The sequence below is a fragment of the Toxotes jaculatrix genome, chromosome 6 (assembly GCF_017976425.1).
Source record: "Toxotes jaculatrix isolate fToxJac2 chromosome 6, fToxJac2.pri, whole genome shotgun sequence".
Classification (NCBI taxonomy): Eukaryota; Metazoa; Chordata; class Actinopteri; family Toxotidae; genus Toxotes; species Toxotes jaculatrix.
The window spans coordinates 23030416-23053385 of NC_054399.1; the positions used below are offsets into that span (position 1 = coordinate 23030416).

The window sequence follows — 22970 nt, forward strand, 5'->3', positions numbered from 1 at the left end:
TTGACAGGTGTTTTTGTCCAAATGCTCTGAATGCACTGAGGCCGTTTTTTTTTTTTTTTAACTCTTTCTTTCCTTTCAGACAGCTCTCACCCCTTCTCCTTCTCACACACACACACATCCACCAACGCCTCCTCCCATTTCCCATCCCATCCCCAATTAACCCCCAGCTTCCAGCAGCACTCCACATCCCCTTGCATTGAAATGGGCCAGTTGCTATGGCAACCCCATACAGCAGCATATTATTCCCCCTTCAGAATTCAAAAGAGGATCAATTAGTGATGATGTCACTGCGTCAAGCAAACCACTCAAATCCTGATCACGATCCTGATCTTCAGACTGGCTCGCTGAGGTCTGCGTGTGTTATCACATATGTGTTATTTACGACACAAGGCAATCTGAGAACGAAGCAAAGTAAAAAAAAAACAAACAATGTATATATATATATATATACAGAAAGAGAGAGAGAGAGAGAGAGAGAGAGAGAGAGAGAGAGAGAGAGAGGATTGTTTCTCCTCTCTGCAGCTCAGCGTGGAAGATGACGGCAGACCTAAGGTGCCTGAGTCACCACTACACAGTGTGTAGGAGGGCTGGATGACAGCAGGAGGGGGAGTACAAGTAGAATGAAATTTGACTTTCAGCATGAGGGTGAGACTGTGACGAAAAAGAGAGATCAGGTAGATGTTACGGTTTCGGTACCAGAGAGGATCTTCATAGGAAAACTGGACGCGTACAAAACAAGTTCAAGCCGGTGCTCTCTGTGGCGAGAGCAGCAGAAAAATATGCTGCACATCAAATGCAGCCCTCACTCTGCCATTTCTCTGACAGAGCAAATTGATATAATAACCCACCTCCTACGTCTATACCCCTGCTGTAACTCTGCTGCCTCTTTCTTTCCATGTTGCAGAAGAACGCGAAGCACTGAGGATATGTAGGTTTGAAAAAAGCTGATTTTGCCTGAGAGAAGTAACTAATCAGTAGCCAGTACCATTCAACAAACGCTGCTTTGAGTTAATTATTATTGTATATTTTTAGCTCAGGTGGTAACTGATAATGTGTTTAGCCTCTCCTCCCTGCTTGTTTTCTATTCTCCTGCAGATAAGCGTTTTATATCAATCACAAAGAGCGAGCGAGTTAGATAGAATATATTTTTAGAGACATTCTTCCAAAGACCTCCTGTTCCTCTTCCCCCGCCTCCGTTTTCTGTTCATGCATCATCACAACTGTTTGTAGTAAGACTGAGATGTAGATTCCCGGCGGCATATATAACCAAATCTGACGCCTGAACAGTGCATAGATTTTAATGAACATGTGGTCAGTGTACATAAAAACTGGTCTCTGTTGTGAACAGTCGTATGCTTTGTGCACCACCATCTACCCCAACCACCTCCTGACGACTCAGCTGCTGTTAATAGATGTAGCTCTGCATTAATTCTTACAAAATGTATTTGCTGTTTAGTTGTATAAACGGAAGTACAACACCATGAAAAGAATACAAGAGGAAAGACTGTCTGAAAGTGTGTGACAAGATCTGTATTAAAGCAGTTCATCTCATCTTAGCCCTCAGTATGACAGCAGGCATTTCACCTGCCCTTTGGGTGTGGTCATTGGGAACAGCTGGCTTGTTTGCTTCATACTGAACATGTCAGCCCAGAATTTTCCATAAGCGGTCATTTGGCTTAGAAGCTGTTGTCTGAGAAAACCACAGCATGTAATTCTCATAACTTCTGCTCTAATCAGTGACCCCCTCATGCTTTGAAGATGGAAGCATCGTCATCTTGAAAGAGACCACAACCATCAGAGCTGCTGGCAACCCACCTGGACAGTCACTGAATTGTCCTCCGAGCAGTTGCTCTAACTGCAACTAATGGACAAAAATAACACGCTAAACAACGTGTCCAGCCACACCGGACTAACACCTATTGAATTAGCAAGGCCTGTGGTGTGAACGAGACACTAGACCCCTCTAACTGGGCAAACGCTACTGAAAACCACTGTGTGTGGGATTCACTTTAACATTAGTGTTCACAGATGGCGCTTAATCAAAAAGTGCTGACAGGTAACACTGAAAGCACATAATTTATTTTCTCCCCACAGTGCAGACAAAATACCAGTGAGGAGGAACATTGCTGGAGAAATACTAAGAGGAAATGTTATTAAGGGAAACCCGAGGAAAATTTGTCTCATCTTGGCTCAGGCCTGTAACAGCACAGGGAGTCTACACACACTAAAGTCCAAAGCCAAATTATTACTTTATGTAATTAATAAGAAAAAGAAGGTGGGGTGTGAATGATGATGGTCGCTGTCCCTGGTCCTGATGTGTGTTATTTGAATCTACCAGTTACAGTGACCTCAGGACTACACACACACACACACACACAACCACAAATATGTTCTTTTGTATATGCATTTTCTGTGTTGAATCTGGTGAAACTCTGGATTACTAAACATAACACGTGTATGTCTCACATCTATCATGAGATTGAGATTCCTCGCGCGCGCGCGTGTGTGTGTGTGCGGGAGTGAGAGAGAGAGAGAGAGAGAGAGAGAGAGAGAGAGAGACGGGGGGATGGGGGGTAGTTGAAATGCTCGGTGCATTCTTGTGTTGAAGGCGAAGCGAGCAGCCATCCTCAGGGCAGCGGAATTGCGCGAAATATCAACACATTTAGATCAAGCCAAAGAGAAAACCGTCGCATTATCGTCCACAGCATTTTGTCCCAACTGCATTTCGGCTGGAAGTTGTGCTGCCCGGAGCCACGGGGGACTCTTGTATCTTCGCAGAACCGTGAGCGTTGATTTGTCCCCTGCGGAGTGCGCAGCCTTTCATCAGCCCGGAGGATCCACAGCGCAGGAGTTGCATTTGGAGAAAACCGATACAATGGTAAGATTTAGATAAAACCGATGAATTACAATCGTGCCGTCTCGAATTAAAGATCGCGGCTTGCACGAAGGCACATGTATTAAAGGGTGTGAGGCGGTGCACCTCAGGGAGGAGAATGGAAACAAGCATGCCGGGATCTTGCGGCATGTGTCGGCTGAGCTCAGTGAGGAGGTTCCCTCCCATCAGAGGCTGCTCACAGCGCGCACTTTGCACAATTACTGCAAACAGGACAACGTTAAGCATCGACTTTCAGGTGACAGAAACATACTGTAGAGGACTTTTATTGTCAAAAATGCTCACTGATACCCACAGCATGCTCTTCAACACACTGACAAATAGGTGGCACATATGTTTGTCTATATGCATGAGTTTTGTTTTTTTTTTTTCTGTTTTCAGTCTGTTTAGGCGGTTACTGAATAATGAAGCGTAAAGCAAGGACAACTCCGGATATTTGATGCTTAAAAATGATGACAGAGTCATTTTCCCTCTATATCTATATATCATTCAATCATACACACATCATTACAGCACTGGATTCACATACAGCAGGCCTGCAACCCACTGGCTTTTGTAGGAATTCAATCAGCCAACCATAACCACGCTATTACCCCTGGTTTTACATATTTGAGGTTGTTGTATCTGGGCTGCTCTGTTCCTGAAGATCTATTAGACCCAGGCCTGTGGGTAAGAGCTGTGAGTGACCTTGTAATGCATCCTACTGTCATGGAATCACAATTGCTTCTTTCTCGTTTCTCCTGCCTGTGTGTTTAGATGGTTTGGGAGGATTTTAAAAAAAGCAGCTTTCAGTCACAGCCACCCTTATCCTGCGGTTTGTGTTTGACCGAGGTGGGCCTCCGCTTAGCACCTATCACTACTTAATGTTTATGAATGTGTGTGTATGGCTGAAAGGAAGAGAAAAAAAAGGTGTGTGTGTGTGTATTCCTGCATGTTTTTGGTAACCTGGTTTGATTGCTGCAGATCGACTGATAAAAACAAGCCTTCTCTTTAGCTATTTGTTTATTTATTTCTGAATGCTCAGCTGCAGCCTCATTCATAAAGAGTGATGAATGAGTGGCATATCAGCCATGAATCCTGATTCAAAGCCAAACAGGTGCTATTAGTACTGTTTAGTGAAAACTGTGGTGAGATCAATGCTTGCACCCACTGTGGGAGATGTTTTCCAATCCAGTCACCTCTGTGTACATCTGTGAGAAATCTCTGGTTTATCCAAAACGACAAACACTGTGTTTACAATTCTTTTCTTTCTTTCTTTCTTTTTTTTTTGTTTAAATTTACAGCTCACATCTGGCACAGCACATCAGGCAAACTGCAGATCCTGTTTGGATTTGCTTGACTTATGACAAACATATCTACAATACGTCAGTAAGATGTTGCTGCTAAAACCTTAGACAAAAACATTCAAAGCTGAAATATCAGGGAAGAGCTTTTCTGTCTCCTAGATCTCAGTGATGCTGACATTTAAATGGCCCAATTAGCCTTGTAGTGTTGGCTGGCCTGAGCGGCAGAGGAGAGAGAGAAAGTGAGGGAGGAGAGGACATTAGGCGTCGGGCCCAGTCTCAGCACGGCAACCTTGTAACACACCCAGTATCATGGATGAGCCGAGTGCCACTTAATCACATCAAGGAGATCTGGTTATGAAAGAGGAATGCTATAATTTCCCTTTTCTTTGTTAAAACGTAGATAAAACCTTTGCTATACACTATCACCAGTATCAAATACAGTCTATATCCTGTATCTGCTGCCACTCAAGCTAAAGGAAATGTTCAAGACATCATTTTGTAATTTTTAAAATTTTTTCCCTAAAATTTAAAATAACATCTGGTTGTATAGAACCATCATATCAGTAATTAGAACATTAAATTAGCAAATTGATTGCTGAGCTCTGGGAACGTGGTGACTCGGCTACACGAAGAAGTCGACTGATGATCAGAAAATCTGAGTGAGGTCTAAAGATCTCAGATCTCTAGTTGCCTTAATAAACACACATCAAATTTAGGAAACATTGCAGTAATGCCAATGATAGATGCTCCTCTGCTACAGTAGCTTCATTGCACACATAGGCCTTTTGTGATGTACAGTATATTAACGTCTGCGGTGATGTATATTTATGTTGTGGGACATCACAAGGCTTTGCAGAGGTGAACTGTTCTTCCTCGGAGTAACTGCAGCATCTTTAACCTATTTTCTGCTTTTAAAGGAAATGAGAAGAGCTCATCTGATTGGCCATTAGTCGAGCCCACAGATTCCGTGTTCCTCCTGCTAATAATGCATTAATCCTCTCCATCACCATGCACCTCACTGTGCCTGACTGCGACACTGACATTAGTTTGTCACACCCATGTGTATTTGCGCCAGGAGATGTGTTTGAATCCGCTTTTGAAAAACTGGGCCCAGTGTCTGCAGCCTGTCAGCTGGAAGCTACAGAAACCCCAACACAGTAACTCGTATGTTACAGAGGAGCTTCATGAAGACAAACCCAGCCTTTTAAAATGCTGCTTTCTCTCTATTGACCTGTTTGACCAGAGATGTTGATGGTATGTCATAGATGCTGCTGGTCAGTGCGGCTGCAAAGTAGAAATGCACAGGATCATGGCCTGATGTAGGAGAGCTGTGCTGCACCAAGAACAGGAAGCAAATACATTTCATCTGGTGCCTGTGGCCACATGTTTAAACTGGCCTAAAAACATACAAACAAACAAGCATGCAGTCCAGTTCTGTGTAGAGAGTCGTGAAATGTAAACCGTGTTTCAGGGGATCTCTGACCTGTTCTGCAGACAGTCAGCAGTCAGCATCACAGTGCAGCCATGAGGCAGACAGTGCCGTCTCACTGGGTCACGTTGGGAACCAGAGCAGAGACTGAGGCAACTTCAGCTGCACAGCTGCAACACAATGGCCTTCCACTGCTCTGTTTTTGTGTGTCATGTCTGCTCTGCGTATCGTGCCAGCTCGTTTGTCCTCCAGTCTCTTCTTAGCTTCAGTTGAAAGATGCCTCTAAAATCAGAAATATGTTAAAATGTTAAGTGTGTATTAATCACTTTTTGGGCTCTATGAACAGAAAAACATATCAGCAAACAATTACCTGCTTCCTGCAGATGAAGAGCGACATAACATCATCTGGAACTGTATTTGTGTCCAATATTGTTTGACTTTCTTAAACCTTTTTCCTTTAATGGTTCTTACTTACTGGTTAGTGTCGTAGTGAACCAGGTAGCTCTGCAACAATTAGCTTGTTAATGGACAACTGTTGTTTAAGTTTAATTGTTTAATCAGTTTTGAAGTAAAACACAAACAAAATCTTGTTAAATCTTCTTAAATGTGAACATTTGCTGCCGTTTCTGTATGCTGTTTTATTGATAATGAAAATAATAATGGTTGGCTGCAGCTCCAGGAGCTAAACTGCTCCTGAAGTTGTTTTAAATTTTGTCTCAGTCTTGTGACTGTGCAGCTCCCCACTGAATTGTGGGAAAAGCGGGACGTAATGGGAGCGAGAAACCAGGACAGTTTTCATACTCTGTCTCTCTCTGTCTGTAATATGTGCTCCTCCCTCTCGCTCCCCAAAATAATGAAGACTAAGTCATGTCTGTGTGAATTAATTTCTCCCATAATTCCTTGGGCTAAAAATAGAGCTGGAGACTTGAGTGACTTAGTGTGATACTCAGTGGGAATTAGACAGTCCGGAGCTGGTTTAACACATTAAATGATGATTCTTGAAGCAGCAAGGAGAAGTACATTGTCCTTTTTCTTTGTTTTCCTGAAGACAGAAGCAGTTAGTGTCCATCAGATAAGGTTGCTGAGAGGCAGGAGGAGAAGAAGGGTGTGGGGTTGAAGGTCTTTTAGTGAGGAGAGTGGGATAAGCTGGTGCATGCCTTTACTCCACAGACCACAACAGCTGTCAAAACCTGACTGAAACATGTCCCAAGGGACAAAGCAGCTCTCAGTGTCCCACAAAAAGCAAAAGAGCGTGAGCCACACAGTAAGGTGGCTCACGCTCTCTCTCTTTCCTCCCTCCTTCTCCACTCTCTCCCTTCGTCTCTCCCTTTTCTTTTCTCTCTAATGATGCGTCTCATCACAGCGTTTTCAAAGTGTTTCTCTCAGCAGCATCATAAGAAACCCTCGCTTCTCTTCTCCGCTTTATTCTCAGAGAAATAATTCCTCTTTTCCCAAGAGGAATCGTTACTCTTAAAACAACCACCCACTCACATTCTTAAGGAATCCATTTTTTTCCTTTCTCTTTATCTTTCAGCTCTCTTCACTTTCCCTTTTTCTTTTCTTCCTCTGTTTATCTTTCTCCTCCTCCTCTTTATTTATTAGTGCCATCATAAAGCGAAAGTAAAGACAAAGTCCAAAATGTGTGCACATTGAGTTTGGAGAGTGAACATGCTTCTGTGTGTGTGTGTGTGTGTGTTACTTTAACCATGTGTGTCCTCTTTAGACGGAGCATCAAACATCAAACACACTCAAGCTGACAGTGTTGAACATGAAAGCCACTGAGACTCATTAAGCCTCTGATTACAGCTCAGGGAGGGGAGTTCTCAGCAGCAGGTGCTACGCTAACACACACGTGTGCGCACACACACAATAATGAAGTTTTTGTGATTTACTTGTTAAAAATTGTGAATAACTATAAAGACTGTATGTGTATCCATGAATAACCTCATGGGTATTATCACAGCGAAGGCTCATTCACATATTTAAAAAAAAAAATGTGTTATTTAAATTATCTTGAGTCAAGCTTGGAGGTGTGCACTTAACCAGCTGGTTATAGCAGCACCAATGGATGCAACTAAGTCTGTTTCACAGACAGCACACACAGACATTAGGACACAGAAAACCCAGAAGTTAGTTTTCAAATATACCATTTGAAGTACAACCACACTTTGTGCATCTCCAGGAATCTGCACCATGTCTGAGCAAACTAAACTAAACTAAACTAAACTAAACTAAACTAAACTAAACTAAACTAAACTAATGCAGCTCTTTAAAATAGTCAGGGTCACAGGGTTAGCTGACAATGCAGGACTTTGATTTAAATTGTACATAAATTGTGTAAATTCAGTTTAATTAAATTTCCAAAACCAAATGAAATGCAGTCAGCCTGAGATTTGTGGCTTCATGGGGGTCTGGTTGATAATCTTATGTTAGCTGGAAATAAAATCCAGAGAGAATAATTGCACACTGATTTGCTCATTTAAAAAAAAACAAAAAAAACCTCACATACATTAACTATTAAAAATGAGTGCCGTTTTTATCTTATCACTGAAATAATCCTTGAATCAGATGCATCTCCTACTTTAATCTGTGTGTCAGTCTACAAAACACCAACAGTGGAAGTGGCCTTAAACTGCCGCCCACAGGCGGTGCAGTGTGGGAGGTGTCGGCAGTTCCAGGCGGCCTTGTTGGAGTATGGTCACACTAGCACCAATATCTGCAAATATACACAGGACTCCTGAATAGGGCTGGATATCAAACATCAATGTGCTCTCTTGGTATTGACCATAATAAGTAAAACCTTCCTGAAAGTTGGCCTAAGAATTTGGTGAGATATATAATCTTGTGTACTTAAATCTCAACTGTCTCCTTTTTTAAGAAACAAGACATTTTGTAGAAATGTTTTGTCTATATTCCTCGGGAATGCCTTTCCCGTTTCAGTGGAATCACCCTTTGCCCCAAAAGTTCTGACAGTCAACCAATAAAAACACTGATTCATTATGTGTTAAAAATGGAGAAATCATTAGACCAGAGCTGTGTCGTTACCATGCTTTGACATTGCCTGACTTCAAACTGCGGCACCTTTCTCATCAAACCCTTTACAAAACAGAAAGGCTGTTTTAGATTGTTCAAAACTTGGTGAGGATTTTCTTGGTTGGACTTTCGGTTTCACTTATAAAGATGCATGAATTCACCACAGAAGATGTTTCTTTGGAATTTAATTTCATGGGAAGCGGTTTACTTATAGTTTTAGCTTTCTCTGTTTATCCTCTCCTTCTCTCTTTGTCTCTACACACAACTCCCAGTGTGGCAGGGTGAGATACCATCAGTGTTTTGGTGGTTTCTAACTTTCCTTTTTTTTTTTTTTTTCAAAAATGAATTAATGGCAGTTTGTGCTCGAGCACTCAACATGAAAGCTTTTCTATGGAAGATCATCAGCAGCCATTATGGCGGCCTTGGCAAAGCTGCAGACTCCTATTCATGTTGTGTCTTGCTTTGTTATTTTTTACTCTTTTTGTGTGTGTCCTTCAGTGACTTAGTGCCACATACTCCAGCAAAATATGAATGAAGGTACTGTGTTTTTGTGCAGCTGTAACGCATTAATATTCAGAGCGCAGGTCTAAAACCATTTGAATGTAGAAATGTGTTTCCACTGTTTCTGCTGAAACACAGACTGAAAGTTTGGGTTTAGTTTTTAGTGAAGATTAAACTATGTATTACCACATAAGACCTGAAGTACTTCTCAGGGAGGCTATTTACAGTAAAACAGAAGAAGGAGCAGAAGGGGGATCCAGGTCCACATGGTCCAGTTCAGATCCAAACTCAGCAGCGCTCTCAGCTGTTGCTCTTGACAACGGCAGGAGGAGGGGCTTGTTGCTGGCAGGGTTTGGTGTGGTAGGGCTGCCAAGCTGCCAAACTCTCCCTGTGGGACGAGGCCTGAGTGCTCAGTCCTGCTACTTGGCTTCACTCATGCGAAGCCTCCAGGCCTGCAGAGCCAGGCTACATGTATGAGGACACACAGATACATGCACATGGGTGCATCACAGACACGCAACCTGACATGCTTTTGTTCACATATAGTTTGTAAAGCCAATCATCTGATAGGCAGACAATATCTTTGTAATGGTTTCTTGCCGTCGCTGTGGATGAAAATGAAGTGAAAGGCGTGTTGGTCAAATGCAGGAAATGTCAACGTGACATTATTATTATTTTCTTGATCATCTGATCAGGCGTTTTCAGTTTCTTTAAGCCCAAGCTGACGTCTTGAAATCCCACCAGCAGAACAAAATCCAAAAATGTTCAGTTTACGGACACATAAGACAAAGAAAAGCAGCAAATCCTCAAATTTTACAAGGAAATGGAAGGATGGATTATCGAACTTTTGAGCTATAGCAGGAGAAATTTGTCTGATGGTTCAGCCTTATGCAGCACATCCCACTGTCAGAACAATCTTGTCTTTAGTTAATAAGAGTATAACATCTCCCGACATCCTGCAGTCAGATACAAAAACATTATGTTTAACATACAGCAGTATAATATTTAAGACTTTCATCAATTAGGCTTTTTGATACCTTCAAAGATTCAAAGATGCAAAGATTCTAATCCCTTGTTTGGAAGAAGCTGATTTCAGTGCTTTTTCAGACTTTTCAAGACCTACAGTTACCCTGAGCTCTGCCAATGAAATCCTGGCAGCACGGTGAACATCACAATGCATTCCTTGTAGCTTCTTCACAATTAAATTCTCTTGCTGATATGCAGGTGGAGACAGCAGCAGCTTAACAAAGCTGCAACATGACCAAAAGAGTTGTGACGCAATTAAAGTGGAAAACTTTCCTCGTGAAAACACAGAAATGTACAGACTGCTGATCCAATAATTTTGAGATGATACCTTTTGACTATAATGTATGAACATTTTCTCTACATTATCATGAACGTCTGCTCTAACTGTATGTCCTGGTGAGAAATAATGTACACATCCTCCTTAACATCCCCACTCTTGTGTTTTTCAGATCCCAAGGTGAGCTGAAGGCCTGTTGTGTTCGTCTTTGCAGCTGAAAGAGTTCGCTGTTTACAGGAAACTATTGACTGAGAAACACAAAATGTCTGCTGCTAACATCAGTCCGCTGATCGTCGCACTGCTCCTCCTCTTAACCTCGGTAAGCTTGTTTAAATTGTTTTTATTTACTCTATTTACCTTTAAAATGTCTCATCTACCTTCATTTTCTCTGTGTACGCTGTTGTGTACGTGCAGCTAAAACAATCCACATGCAAACAGACTCAGCAACAGGTGGAGCTTTGCATGAATAAATTCAACAAACGGGCTGAGGCCCGATTTCCATGCACTCGTACAGTCATTCACATTGTTAAAGTAACCAAGTGTTTGCATCAATAATTCATTGATCAGTGTGTGGCTGGAACGATGGGTAAGGATGCATTCTCATCATTTATTCATTGCTTGTTCAACATTATTCCTGTCTGTTAAATCTGTGAGGAGGGAGAAGGTCCTTGTTACCAGACTTCTCCTCTGCTCTCTGAAAAGCTGTGCGGAAAAAATATATATTTTATTACTGTAGTTAAACGTGAGTCATCTCCCCTGAGCTGGAGTGTTGTCTGAGAAAGTGAGAGACAGTTTATTTGAGCAGAAGGTAAGATGGTGAACGACAGCAGCTGCGTGTGATGCTGCCATGGACTGTTTCACAAATACTGCAAAAAAATGTTGGGTATGGATGAGCCAATGACGTAGGTAGCACGATGCACTGTGGGATATTTTGGGAACACTGAAGCAAAAGCTCATCGTCCAACACAGTGAGACCCAGAGAAAACAGGGAAACAGGACATAAATAGAAAGGAGACAGACAGGTTTGAGAGTTGGACAGCAGAAGAATTAAGAGGCTGGAAGAAGGCAGCGTCTGTCAGACTGTGATGTCCCAGAAAACAGAAAAGATGTACAAATCAGGGGACAAGCACTGTTAGATTGGTACTGTTACTCTTTATGTTTAAAGTCTGTCATTACGTTAAATTTGCTGTTTTGTACTGGTCGTATGTTAAGAGACTGAAAAAGACCTCAGATATCTCAATGAAGGAGCAGTAGATGAAACCGTTTGTACATTATATTGGAGAGGAGTTGTGCAAGCTGTTTACTTTTGAAATATACACACAAACACTATTTTACTAAAGGACATTAAATACAGTTGGACATGAATCTGATCAGATCAGTTTAGTTTCTGCTCCTTGTTGGTGCTGGTGCATTCTTTACAACGTGAGGGGAGTCATCTTTAAAACCTTTGAGAAAGCAAACCTTCAAATATTCCAAACAGTGCACTGTTTTCAGAAGGTGAAAAAGAGAGTGAGAAAATTAAAGACACACAAGAAAAAGGGCATAAAAACAAGGACAAAAAACATGTGCAAACCACAAAATCTGAAGTTATTAAAATCAGATCAAATCAAGGAAACAAGTTAAACAAAAGTTTCTAGGTACTTCGAAAAGTATGCTCTGCTTGGGTTCTAAAGAACCAACAAATTAGTTAGGTAAGTTAAACTCTCACTCTCTTGCCCCATTGGTTTGGTTCTGTTTCTGCCTCTACCCCAACAACAAGGAGGGGAATTTTGCTTGAGCTTCTCACAGCATTAAATAAAAATTACATTAAGAAAAGAGTTTACGGGGCAGTCCCTATATTAAACTCAACAGCTAATACTTTGTAAATGTAGATAGAACTTTACTATTTAACTACATAAACATGCATGGAGAAATGGGTGTTTCAGAGTTAGCGGTATTCATGGATTTCAGAACAAGCGGAATTGGGAATTATGCTATGAATTATGTGACTAGCTAAGGCTGTTTAGATCATGTTAGTCATTGAGTCTGAGGCTATAGTTTGTTTTTAATTTTTTTTATGTGAAATAATGTTGAATCTGTTATTTCTGCAAAATGTAATTTAAAATTCTCCCAGTTAACAGGATCAGCTCTGAGATGATGAGATAATTGTATCAATTAGCCTTGTTTGGGGTAACCCGTTTTAATTTTATAAAGTAGTATGTAAATATGTTAAATTTAGGCTAAGCTTGAAATAATGGAAAACTGGCCAAAGCAGCTCCTGGAAAAGATTGATTTCTGTTACATGAATTTATATTTTGCTTCAAAAACAAAGCCACAGCCCAAACAACAATTAGTCATGGTTGGATTACAAACATGCCCACAAGAGACAGACTGGGAATTTTTGTAGTTTTGTGGTACATGTGACACATTTAGTTAAACACACAAAAAATGTTTTATTGTTTAGTCATACTGTATGTTGCAGTTAAATCTAATTGAATTTCTATTTATCTTCTAAAATGAGTTAATCACATTTGTGTTTGCTCCTTAAACTGATGTTATACTGAAGGTTCAGTGAGCACTAAGCATGATAAAATGTAGTTAAGCAGCTGGCTTAGTTTAAATTATTAAATGACACTCCATCAAACACCTGATCATTTAGCAATTATCTGGCCACACACACTCATCACACACACACACACTCAGTCATGTAGGCTACTGTGAAGCTAGTCATGCTGGGTGTACACAGTTTGACCTAATTAGATATAGTGAAGTGAGTCACAGGAGGTTACACAGCAAGCAGAGAAATAAACACAGAAGCACTGAAACTGTGCTCTAAACTTTCCAAGACTCACACAGCGTATTTGGCTTTCCTGCTGCTCCCGATCAGTTTCAGCAGGCCTGTCGCCTACAAATTAATTTCATATGCACTTAATCTGTGTTAATGACTGATGTTCACTGGCAACGTTCAGTGCCAAAGAATGAAGCAGAGACTTTAATGCAGAGCAGGGAAAAGGTCAGAAGGGTGGATCTAAAACATTAAAACACTTTAACATTGGTAATCTGTTTTAATTCACGTCATATTGCAAGTCAGCGCTGATACAGTATGTTTAATACTGAAGTCAGTTGACTCAATTTGTTGTCAGGTGCTAAATCTCAAACAGAAACACAAAAATTCTCAGCAGCATACTTAGAGCAAACAATTCAATGATTTAGTAGTACATACACATGATTTAAAAAAAAAAACAAAAAAAACATCCTGGCTCTCCTGTTAGATATGTTGTACCTATAACATGGCAGCCACCCAACTTTACAAATGACAAATGTTATTTGTTACAGGAAAATAGCTGCATATTAATAACATTCAATGACAGATTACTTCTCTATCAGTTACTTGGATAAATGATCCGTTGATATAAAAATATTTATAAGTGCAGCTTTGAAGCTGAAGACGGATGCTAATGATCACTCTTCATACACCAAGGATGTAAAATGTGGATGTAAATATTTTTAGTCCCAAACCCACTGATATGACTAACTAGTGTCTGCGACGTCTAACAGATATTTTAAGATGGAATAACATCCACATTCACACAGTCGTGCTCTGAAGACTTATCAGTTCAACCTTCTGTTCTTTTACTGTTCAACTGTTGCCGAGAGTGCAGCACAGAAATCCTCCAGCAGATTTGTGGATACAGAGACGGTGTCGACACTTCTTCCGCACAATGCCCCAACACTACTGTGCCTATATTACTCTACTAAATCTTCAGCACATGAATCCCAAGCAAACGCTGTTGACGTCAGCGTATAAATGCTCAACTGCTCCCTTGCTACACCTCATAAAGCGGTGACGTGGTATGTCCCAGGCTGACGCCAGCACAGACACAAAATTGTCTTCTTAGCAGACACCCTCCATCACCCAATAACCCCCCCCCCTTTCCTGCTGTGTGCCCCTCCTCTGGGTCAGTTAGCATGGGTAAAGTGCCAGTAGCTCTGAAATGGGTTGTTTAATTGGTTGTGTGTTTAAACAGATCCCAGAGCTACGACCTCTCCCACACTGTGGTGTGAACTGCATGGTGAAGCTGATGAAGCACCCTCTTCCACGTTACCTTTGGGTCCTTGCTCTCTGGTCTGATGTAATCTTCAGCTGCTTGACTCCCTCTTTCTCTTTTTGTGGCGTTTGTGTCTTTCTGTGCGTGTACTCCAGGTTTTGAGCCAACAGGTGCCCTCTAACTGTGTGATCCAGAGGGAGCAGGAGAAATGCATGGAAATGATGGCCTCGGATGATCCTAGGAACGATCCAGACTTTGGTACGTATTTGTGGGACTGTGCTTGTTTGGCCTTGGACCCCTTCCCCTCATGCTAACCACTGTTTTGTTGGTTCTTTAATAATTTTCAACACAAGCCAATTAAAATATAAAAAAAAGAATAAACACAGAGATTAATAACAAGAACATCTTCAGGGCCTCCACTCTAATGAGCAGGAGATAATTCTACAAATTGTTGCTGACTCTGACCTGTTTGTCTGCAAAGAGAGATCATTAGAAAGTCTTCACATTTTGCCTGTGTGTGTACGTCTGTGCCTTATTTGTAGCACAAAATAAATAAATAAACAAACAAAGCTGGGCCAACAGAGACATTCAGCAAAGCAAATTAATTCTGATGGTTCAGTTTTTGCCTCTGTCTCCAGACCAAGGGAGAGACAGAAGCTTTAACTGGCAGCATCTCTTGATGATGATGCTGGAAATGAATGTTGATCCTTGAGACAATGAGTGACAGGCATCTCTCTGGCTGATTAGATGATGGGTGAAGGGAGGATCAGACTAAGAGACGCTATTGATGTAGCATCAGCAGGACCAAGATCCAGATCAGCAAGGCTGGAACACCTGACAACAATTAACCCGAGGATGCTGGCAGGAGGGTTCTTGTATCTTTTTTTGTCCTCTCTGGAGGGCATTGTGCGTCGTCCCTGTGCCCAGGAAGGGGGCATCCTGGTGCTCTCTACAACTCCAGGCCTGTGGCTTTAAGGTCAAGTCATGAGGACCTGCTGCAGTTTGCATACCAGAAATTGGTGTGGACGATGCCATCATCTGCCTGCTTCACAGAGCTTACACACACCTGGAGAAGCCACAAAGCATCATCTTTGACTTCTCCTGTGCTTTGAACCCCTGTCATCCTCTCTGTGCCGAGATTAGGTTTTTCTCTTCTTTCTTTAGTCTTTCTCTCTTTCTTTCTCTTTCAATCGAAACTGAAGTCGATGCTTTTATAAAGTTTAAACTAAATATCTGCAGCAACAAAAAAATGGATGTATATAGGCTGTTAGCAACACCTAGCAGACATATAATTATTTTATTTGTTGAATGAAATCTTTTGGCTTAAAAAGAAAAGATGCTTGTTCAAAATAGCTCTTGGCATGAGAGCGACCATATGAGTATTTCAAGGATCTGTGGTTTTGATGTACTGATAAATGAGTTGCAGGTGGACCTTTTTTTCCCCAAAACGAACATATGGCTCGTTAGAATGACGCGGCGTGTTCGTCCACCTGTTGTGTCCTCAGGTTGTCCGTGGATGTGGGACAACCTGACGTGCTGGCAGCCCGCCAGGATCGGTGAGGTGGTCGAGGTCAACTGTCCCGAACTCTTCTCTCAGTTCATGAGCGAAGAAGACTACGGTCAGTTTCCAAACACTTCTCATTCACAACTACCATCAGCAATTAATCCAGATGATGTTTTGTTTTGTGTAATTGTGGTGTATAATGTCAGAGGCTCGAGTGTCTGAGTGTGAAACTGAATAAGCCGTCTTGGGAAACTATACTGAAATGGAACAATCACACTATCAAATTGAGGAATGGGTGTGTGAGTATCTCTATGTGGTACTTTAAGTGCCATCTTTTGTGTGGACGAGTGTGAGTTGTAGACCTTGGAAACAAGGACACTTAGTATATATTTTTTTTAAGGTTAGACATAAGGGTCCAATGTGAACATGTCTTCACAATTCTGTGTGTTTAAGTGAGGAACCACTTACAAAGTAAGTGTCAGAGGAATGTCAGAGTATCAGAGAGATTTCAGGGCTTCCTATTGACGATGAATGTAGCATTAACTGATTACAAAGTAAATATTCATCCACACAACCAGAACATATACATGAAATTAGAGGTAAAATACCAATATATTGTACGTTTTATATTATAGTCCATTTAGTAGAAGCTCATCTTATATGAAATAATTAATGTTAGGTCTGCCTCACTTCCTGATTGCACTCTTTGCCTGCGTTTGCTATAATCAAATAAAATCATCTGTATCCACAGAGCTGGGGAAGGTGAGTCGTAACTGCACTGAGTTTGGCTGGTCAGAGCCCTTCCCTCATTACATCGATGCCTGCCTGTATGAGGAGGGAAACAGCAGCCATCCGGTTAGTACACCACCACAGCTTCAGAAACACAGAGAAAAATCTGAATGAAATACCACCACCCTCTCAGGACTGTACTGTTCACTCACAGCTTTTGTCTTGCTTGCTCCACGTTCAGGACATGTACTATGTGTCGGTGAAGGCTCTGTACACTGTGGGCTACAGCACCTCTCTGGTCTCCCTCACAACAGCCATGGTCATCCTGTGCAGGTTCAGGTGAGACATTTGGTGGTTTGAACTGCAGCGCAGTGGAAACATACACTGAAGTGGTCGATGTTCTTACTTCATTAGAGATTCTTGGTGTTAGAAGTTTTACGTCCGGCTTCTGCAACCAAAGGTTTTTGTGATGAAGAATTCACCTTCAGGATTAAATATGAAAGGTAGAAAGGTACAGAGCTGCTGTAACTGGACCGCAGGTCCTTCATCCCAACAGTTGTGAGGTTGTACAATGACAACACATAATGAAACCATGTTACATATTACTACTGCTCTGCACTGCCATAATTCTGTTTTTATGTTTACATACATCACCAGTCACTTTCTCTACAAAGACTCAAGCACCTTTTGTATATAGTATATAATATTTATAACCTGAGTACTTTTGCCTTTGTTTTTCTCCATTGTGTTTTGGATTGTATATTGTTATTTTTATATTTTCTGTTACTGCCGTTTTTCTACCTTTTTCTATATGCTGCTGTAACAATTGAATTTCCCCGTTGTGGGATGAATAAAGTCTATCTTATCTTATCTTATGAAGTTCTTTAAATAATTAAATAATAGTATTGTTGGTACTACTGCTACCACTGCTTATTACCGTTGCTGCAACTACCACCACTACTAATACTAGTGATACACTGCTGATACTGTTGCACTGTCACTGCAACTACTGTTATTACTACAGCTGGTTTTGCTATTACTATTACAATTATTACCACTACAACTGCAGCTGCTGTTGCTACTACAGTACAAATAGAACCACTGCAAATACACTAATTATCACTTTAGTTGCTTTGATATTGCTGGTGCTTCTACTACTGCTGCTGTTGGTTTTTTTTTTTTTTTTTTATAAATAAAAGGTCACATGTTATTCAGTATGTTCACATCTTTCTTTCCACACAGGAAGCTGCACTGTACCAGGAACTTCATCCACATGAACCTGTTTGTGTCGTTCATCCTGAGAGCTATTTCTGTCTTCATCAAAGACGGCGTGTTGTACGCCAAAGAAGACAGCGAGCACTGCTTCATTCACACCGTGAGTACCACAAAAGCACCTGTGCGCCTGCACATAAAGCTGTTGTCCTAGTCACACGTTAACAGGCGGTCACTGATGTTCAGATATAATTTTCTCACCTTTTCCTTTGTTGTCTCTTCTCTCCTTGAAGCTGGAGTGTCGAGCAGTGATGATATTCTTCCACTACTGCGTCCTCTCTAACTACTTCTGGCTCTTCATCGAGGGCCTGTACCTCTTCACTTTACTGGTGGAGACCTTCTTCCCTGAAAAGAGATACTTCTACTGGTACATCATGATTGGCTGGGGTGAGACAGCAAACACATCAAACACTGTATCTGATTCCTATCTTTTTGGATGGTTAATGTTCTGCGTTGAATGCAGTGCTGTTAATGTTTATGCCTTTGTTTTTCATGGTTTCTGTTTCAACCAGGGACGCCCACAGTGTGCGTGACCATCTGGGCGGTGCTGAGGCTGCACTTTGATGATATCGGGTAGGTTATGAATAAGAGTTTAGTCCCATGATGAATTCGTGTGTTCATGTTGCTGACTGTGTTGTTTTATCACTTTGCTCTCTCAGCTGTTGGGATATGAATGACAATGCTGCCATCTGGTGGGTGATAAAGGGACCTGTGCTGGCTTCCATTATGGTGCGTTGTCAGTCTGTTTGAGAATGTGGGACAAAAGAACAATACTACCTTTACCAAGAATGTTTTTAGTTGATAAATTTCTTTTCCATTAATTTTTTTTTTCTACAGATCAACTTTGTTCTCTTCATCGGCATCATCATCATCCTTGTCCAGAAGCTGCAGTCCCCAGATATCGGAGGAAATGAATCCAGTATTTACCTGTGAGAAACATTTTATGTTTGATGTGAGGTTGTGTAACTTTCTGTGAGAGGAAATAACACAATGTTAAAAATGAAAGGTAGAATTCACAAGCACTGAAATACACCATTGTTCTGTTCAGTACATTCATGACCAGCAGCTCACAGTGGGTAAAACAATAAATCTCTGTGTAAATGGCATCAAAGAGTCAGCTCTTAATTTATGACTCATTTCTGTGTGTTATCATGAAAAACAACATTTTTGAACTTAAAGCTTGATTCACTCAAATCATTTGAAGATGACTATCAGCTGGTTGTAAAGATCAGGTTTTGTGAGACCATGTCACTGGACTTAATGCACACATAGCCTGTTATTTAAAACTTTGTTTTTCCCCACTGCTGTTAAACTTTAATAGATTGTTTGGCATGGTATCCTATGAGAGCAGGTCCTCAACACATGTACTGTGTACTCTCATGATAATGTGTGTGTTTGTGTGTGTGATATTTTGAAGGAGGCTGGCCCGCTCTACTCTGCTACTGATTCCTCTGTTTGGGATTCACTACACTGTGTTCGCCTTCTCTCCGGAGAACGTCAGCAAGCGAGAGCGCCTGGTGTTCGAGCTCGGACTCGGATCCTTCCAGGTGACTGCTTCTTTATTATGGCTTAAATTTGGAAAAAGACATTAAGATGTTCACAACAGCCAGTGGAAGACGAATATGGATACTAGCACAAACACAGACTTAATATTTTAGCCTTGGACTCAAGGTAAACCTGCTGTAAATCACAAATGGTTTGACTGCTGTCAGACTTGTCTGAATGGAGTCTTAACTGCCTAAAGGTCTGACTGGGCTGTCAAGTTTCAAGTTTTGACCCGAATTGTGAAACAACTTGAACATTTTATTTTTCAGTCTGTGCACTGAAAGGACAAATTTAACTTCACACTCAGACAAGACCTAAGGCAAGAAAAAATTACAGGTCACATGTTCAACAATTATGCTGCAAAAAGCAAAGAAACACCTTATTATTATTGGTACACTTGCACTAATGGCTATAGATTCAAAAAGTGAAAGCGTAGTCTTGTTTTGAAATCACTGCTCTTACTTTGTGTTGTTAGAAAAGATGTGGCAGCGTTTTTGTCTCACAATTGGACCCTCTGTCTGTCTGTGCAGGGATTTGTGGTGGCTGTCCTCTACTGCTTCCTGAATGGAGAGGTAAATCTCCTTTAAATGTAAACATGTGACTGACACTGTTTCATCAAATATACAGAACAATTTCACTGATAAGCAGCATAGGTGAGGTATGACATGCAAATAACTTGAATTATAGGCTCATTATTTTCAGATTCTATTTTCAAACAAAAACATCTGGAATTTTTTGTGATTATTAAAAAAACAATGAATATCTGGAAAAAATAAACTATTTTACAAGCAGTGTTTGAGGCACAAAATTTAGTAGTTTAACTGTTCTCATGTTCACATGAATTTTGAGTTAAATTTGAGTTAAAACAAATATTTTCACTGTTTGAGAAAAAAAGAAATCCACTTAAAAAAATTGGTTCCAATCAAAAAGTTCCCTTTAACAAATTTGTACTTTTCAGTGAAAACCAGTAAAAACTGATGAGCATTAGGTACAGTAAAGAGCTATAGTGAGACAGAGGGACATTGAGCTTGTCTCTTTCCAGCGAGGTCCATTAATAATGACCTTGTGAAGTATATTCCTCAAGGTGCAATCGGAGATCAAGAGGAAATGGCGAAGCTGGACGGTGAACAGGTACTTTGCTGTGGACCTGAAGCACCGGCATCCTTCGCTGGCGAGCAGTGGGGTGAACGGGGGAACGCAGCTGTCCATCCTCAGCAAGAGCAGCTCGCAGATCCGCATGTCCAGCCTGCAGGCCGAGACCCTGGCCACCTGAGCAGTACCGCTGGGGACACCACATCTGCAACTGGACCAGATGCCGCCAAAACTACCACGCCCACCCTCATCCCAATGACCAGCCTCACCAACCCGTTCCTCAACCCGTACCCCAACCCATACCCTGATGAAACCACGATGGAAACTCAGCTCAACTCCAGCGACCCAAAACAGCCTCTAGTGTGACCTGCCTCACCCCGGAATATGACCAGACCCGAATGTCAGGTGCCAAATAATGAATCTCTTCATGTTCCCGACCTCTGACCCGGTTCAGGCGCAGCTGGAGTGAAAACAAACTTCACCCTGCTGTTCCTGAGCAGCCTAACATAAGGGCATGAATAAAGAATCCAGTGTGTATCTAATGTATCATTGGGCTGAAACATGCAGAAGAAGCCTGGTTATCTCTCTGTATATATTGTATTAGCGTTACAGTTGTCTGGTGCTACAGCGTTTGCTGCTGTACAGCACAGAGGGACCAGTTTATTGCTGTAGTCAGGGCTCTACAGTGCGTGTCCGCTCACAGTTTTCATTCCAGTCTGTCTGAGGAAGGTTTTACATTTGTCCTCAACTTTCACTTTGTGCTGTAAATGTATTTTAGACAATAACTGAACACTGTATTCATCCTTTAAATACAGGTATCACAGCTGCTGTGCCATTTGAAACGGTTTAATTTAAGACAGACAAAGCTGGTCGCACTAATGTAAATACCTTAAAGGGCCATTCTGCTGATTTTACACAGACGATCATTGTATTCATCTTGTTGACTGCTGCTCAGCCTGTCTAAACAGTTGTATAATGTCTTATGTGGCTTTGGAGGAGCTGGAAATGACCCTGCTGATACCTGTGCAACAAACTGAGGGCATGGACTTTGAAAGATGTGGGTGGATGAGGAGCATTATGGGAAATGTAGTAATAGGTGTTTTTGGAGCTTAACTAAAATTCAGGATATCTTTGCCTGTGCTGCTTCAGTTTTGACCAGTCTGCTTTCAATCTGTCTCTTGTGGGTCTCCCAGTTTTATGAAGGTGCAAGTCTAAAAAGCTGGAGTGACCCTTTAAGTGAGGTGAGAAACTGGGCACCCTAATGTACAGTAATACCTTAAATGAATAGAGATGCTGAATACAAAAATTTAAGGAGTGGAGGTTCACCCTCATCACCCTTTTATCAGTGTTACTGACCAGGGTCAACATTACGACTATTTTCAGTAGAGTCAAACCCAGATCTGAAGACGACAGCCAAGTGCGCCATTTCTAAATTACCGCAGCACTCTTGATGTACAAACAGTGACTGTGTATGAAAGCTCAGTGTTATTACCGACCGCTGGCATAAGCCTTCCTCTCCTGTGTTAAACTGTGACTAGTGTAAAACAATATCATGGGAGTTTGAAGACAACCAGACTGAGGGAAGGTTGAGAAGAAATTTCCCCTGGATCTAACAGGGGAAACATGGAAAATCATGAGAATCAATTTGTGAGAAGGAGATATTTTCTACAGTTGCGTGAAATGCCAAAAAAAAGAGAAAAAAAGAAAAAAAAACATACCAGGTTAGATGCTTGACTCAAAAGCGTGTTCTTCGGATGTATGTCCAGCGCTGAGGTTTGCCGACTACGACCACAAACACAAACCTCTCTTTAAATCTCAGCGCTGGAACGAGACGTCAGAGAAGAGCACGCCTTAGAGACCACTGCGTCTGTAGATGTAAACAGCCGCTAGTACAGAAAATGTCAATGAAAACGAACTCATGACTGAAGCACCATGAGTTTGACTGCTTGCATGAAATTGCATTTATGTTCCATGTGGTTTTGTTTACGGTTTTGTTTTGTGAGAATTCAGTGTTTTAATTGGATGTTAAATTTTTTAACAGTTCCTTTTTTTTAAAATGAAATTTTAGTTTTTAACTAAAGGCTGTTGTAGAGGCGTCACGCTGTAATACTGATTGTTATTGTCACTTTTAAAAGCTGAGCCTCTCCTACAGCCTCCTGCAGGAAGTTTCAACATTGTACTGGTCTAAGTGAAGGTTTAGACCGTCTGGAACATGACGGTACTTTACTTATTTTGAGGGGAAAATTTCCTAATTTGTTTCTGAAAAACGACCATTTGAAAAATCTGTTTTAATTGAGGAAGGCTTTTCTTTTCCAACAAATCCCTCATGCCACCTCGCAGTATCTCTGTCTGTCT

General features: G+C 41.3%; 1 protein-coding gene across 1 annotated transcript; it reads left to right on the forward strand.

The window, feature by feature from the left end:
* The first annotated feature begins 10707 nt into the window (after positions 1-10707).
* adcyap1r1b (adenylate cyclase activating polypeptide 1b (pituitary) receptor type I) lies at positions 10708-20796 on the forward strand. The gene is made up of 13 exons (XM_041040199.1): positions 10708-10764; positions 14629-14731; positions 15979-16092; positions 16729-16832; positions 16948-17045; positions 17949-18081; positions 18212-18365; positions 18491-18551; positions 18638-18707; positions 18816-18907; positions 19396-19525; positions 20054-20095; positions 20608-20796. The coding sequence occupies exons 1-13, from the start codon at positions 10708-10710 to the stop codon at positions 20794-20796; spliced, it is 1347 nt and encodes a 448-aa protein (XP_040896133.1).
* Positions 20797-22970: the final 2174 nt, after the last annotated feature.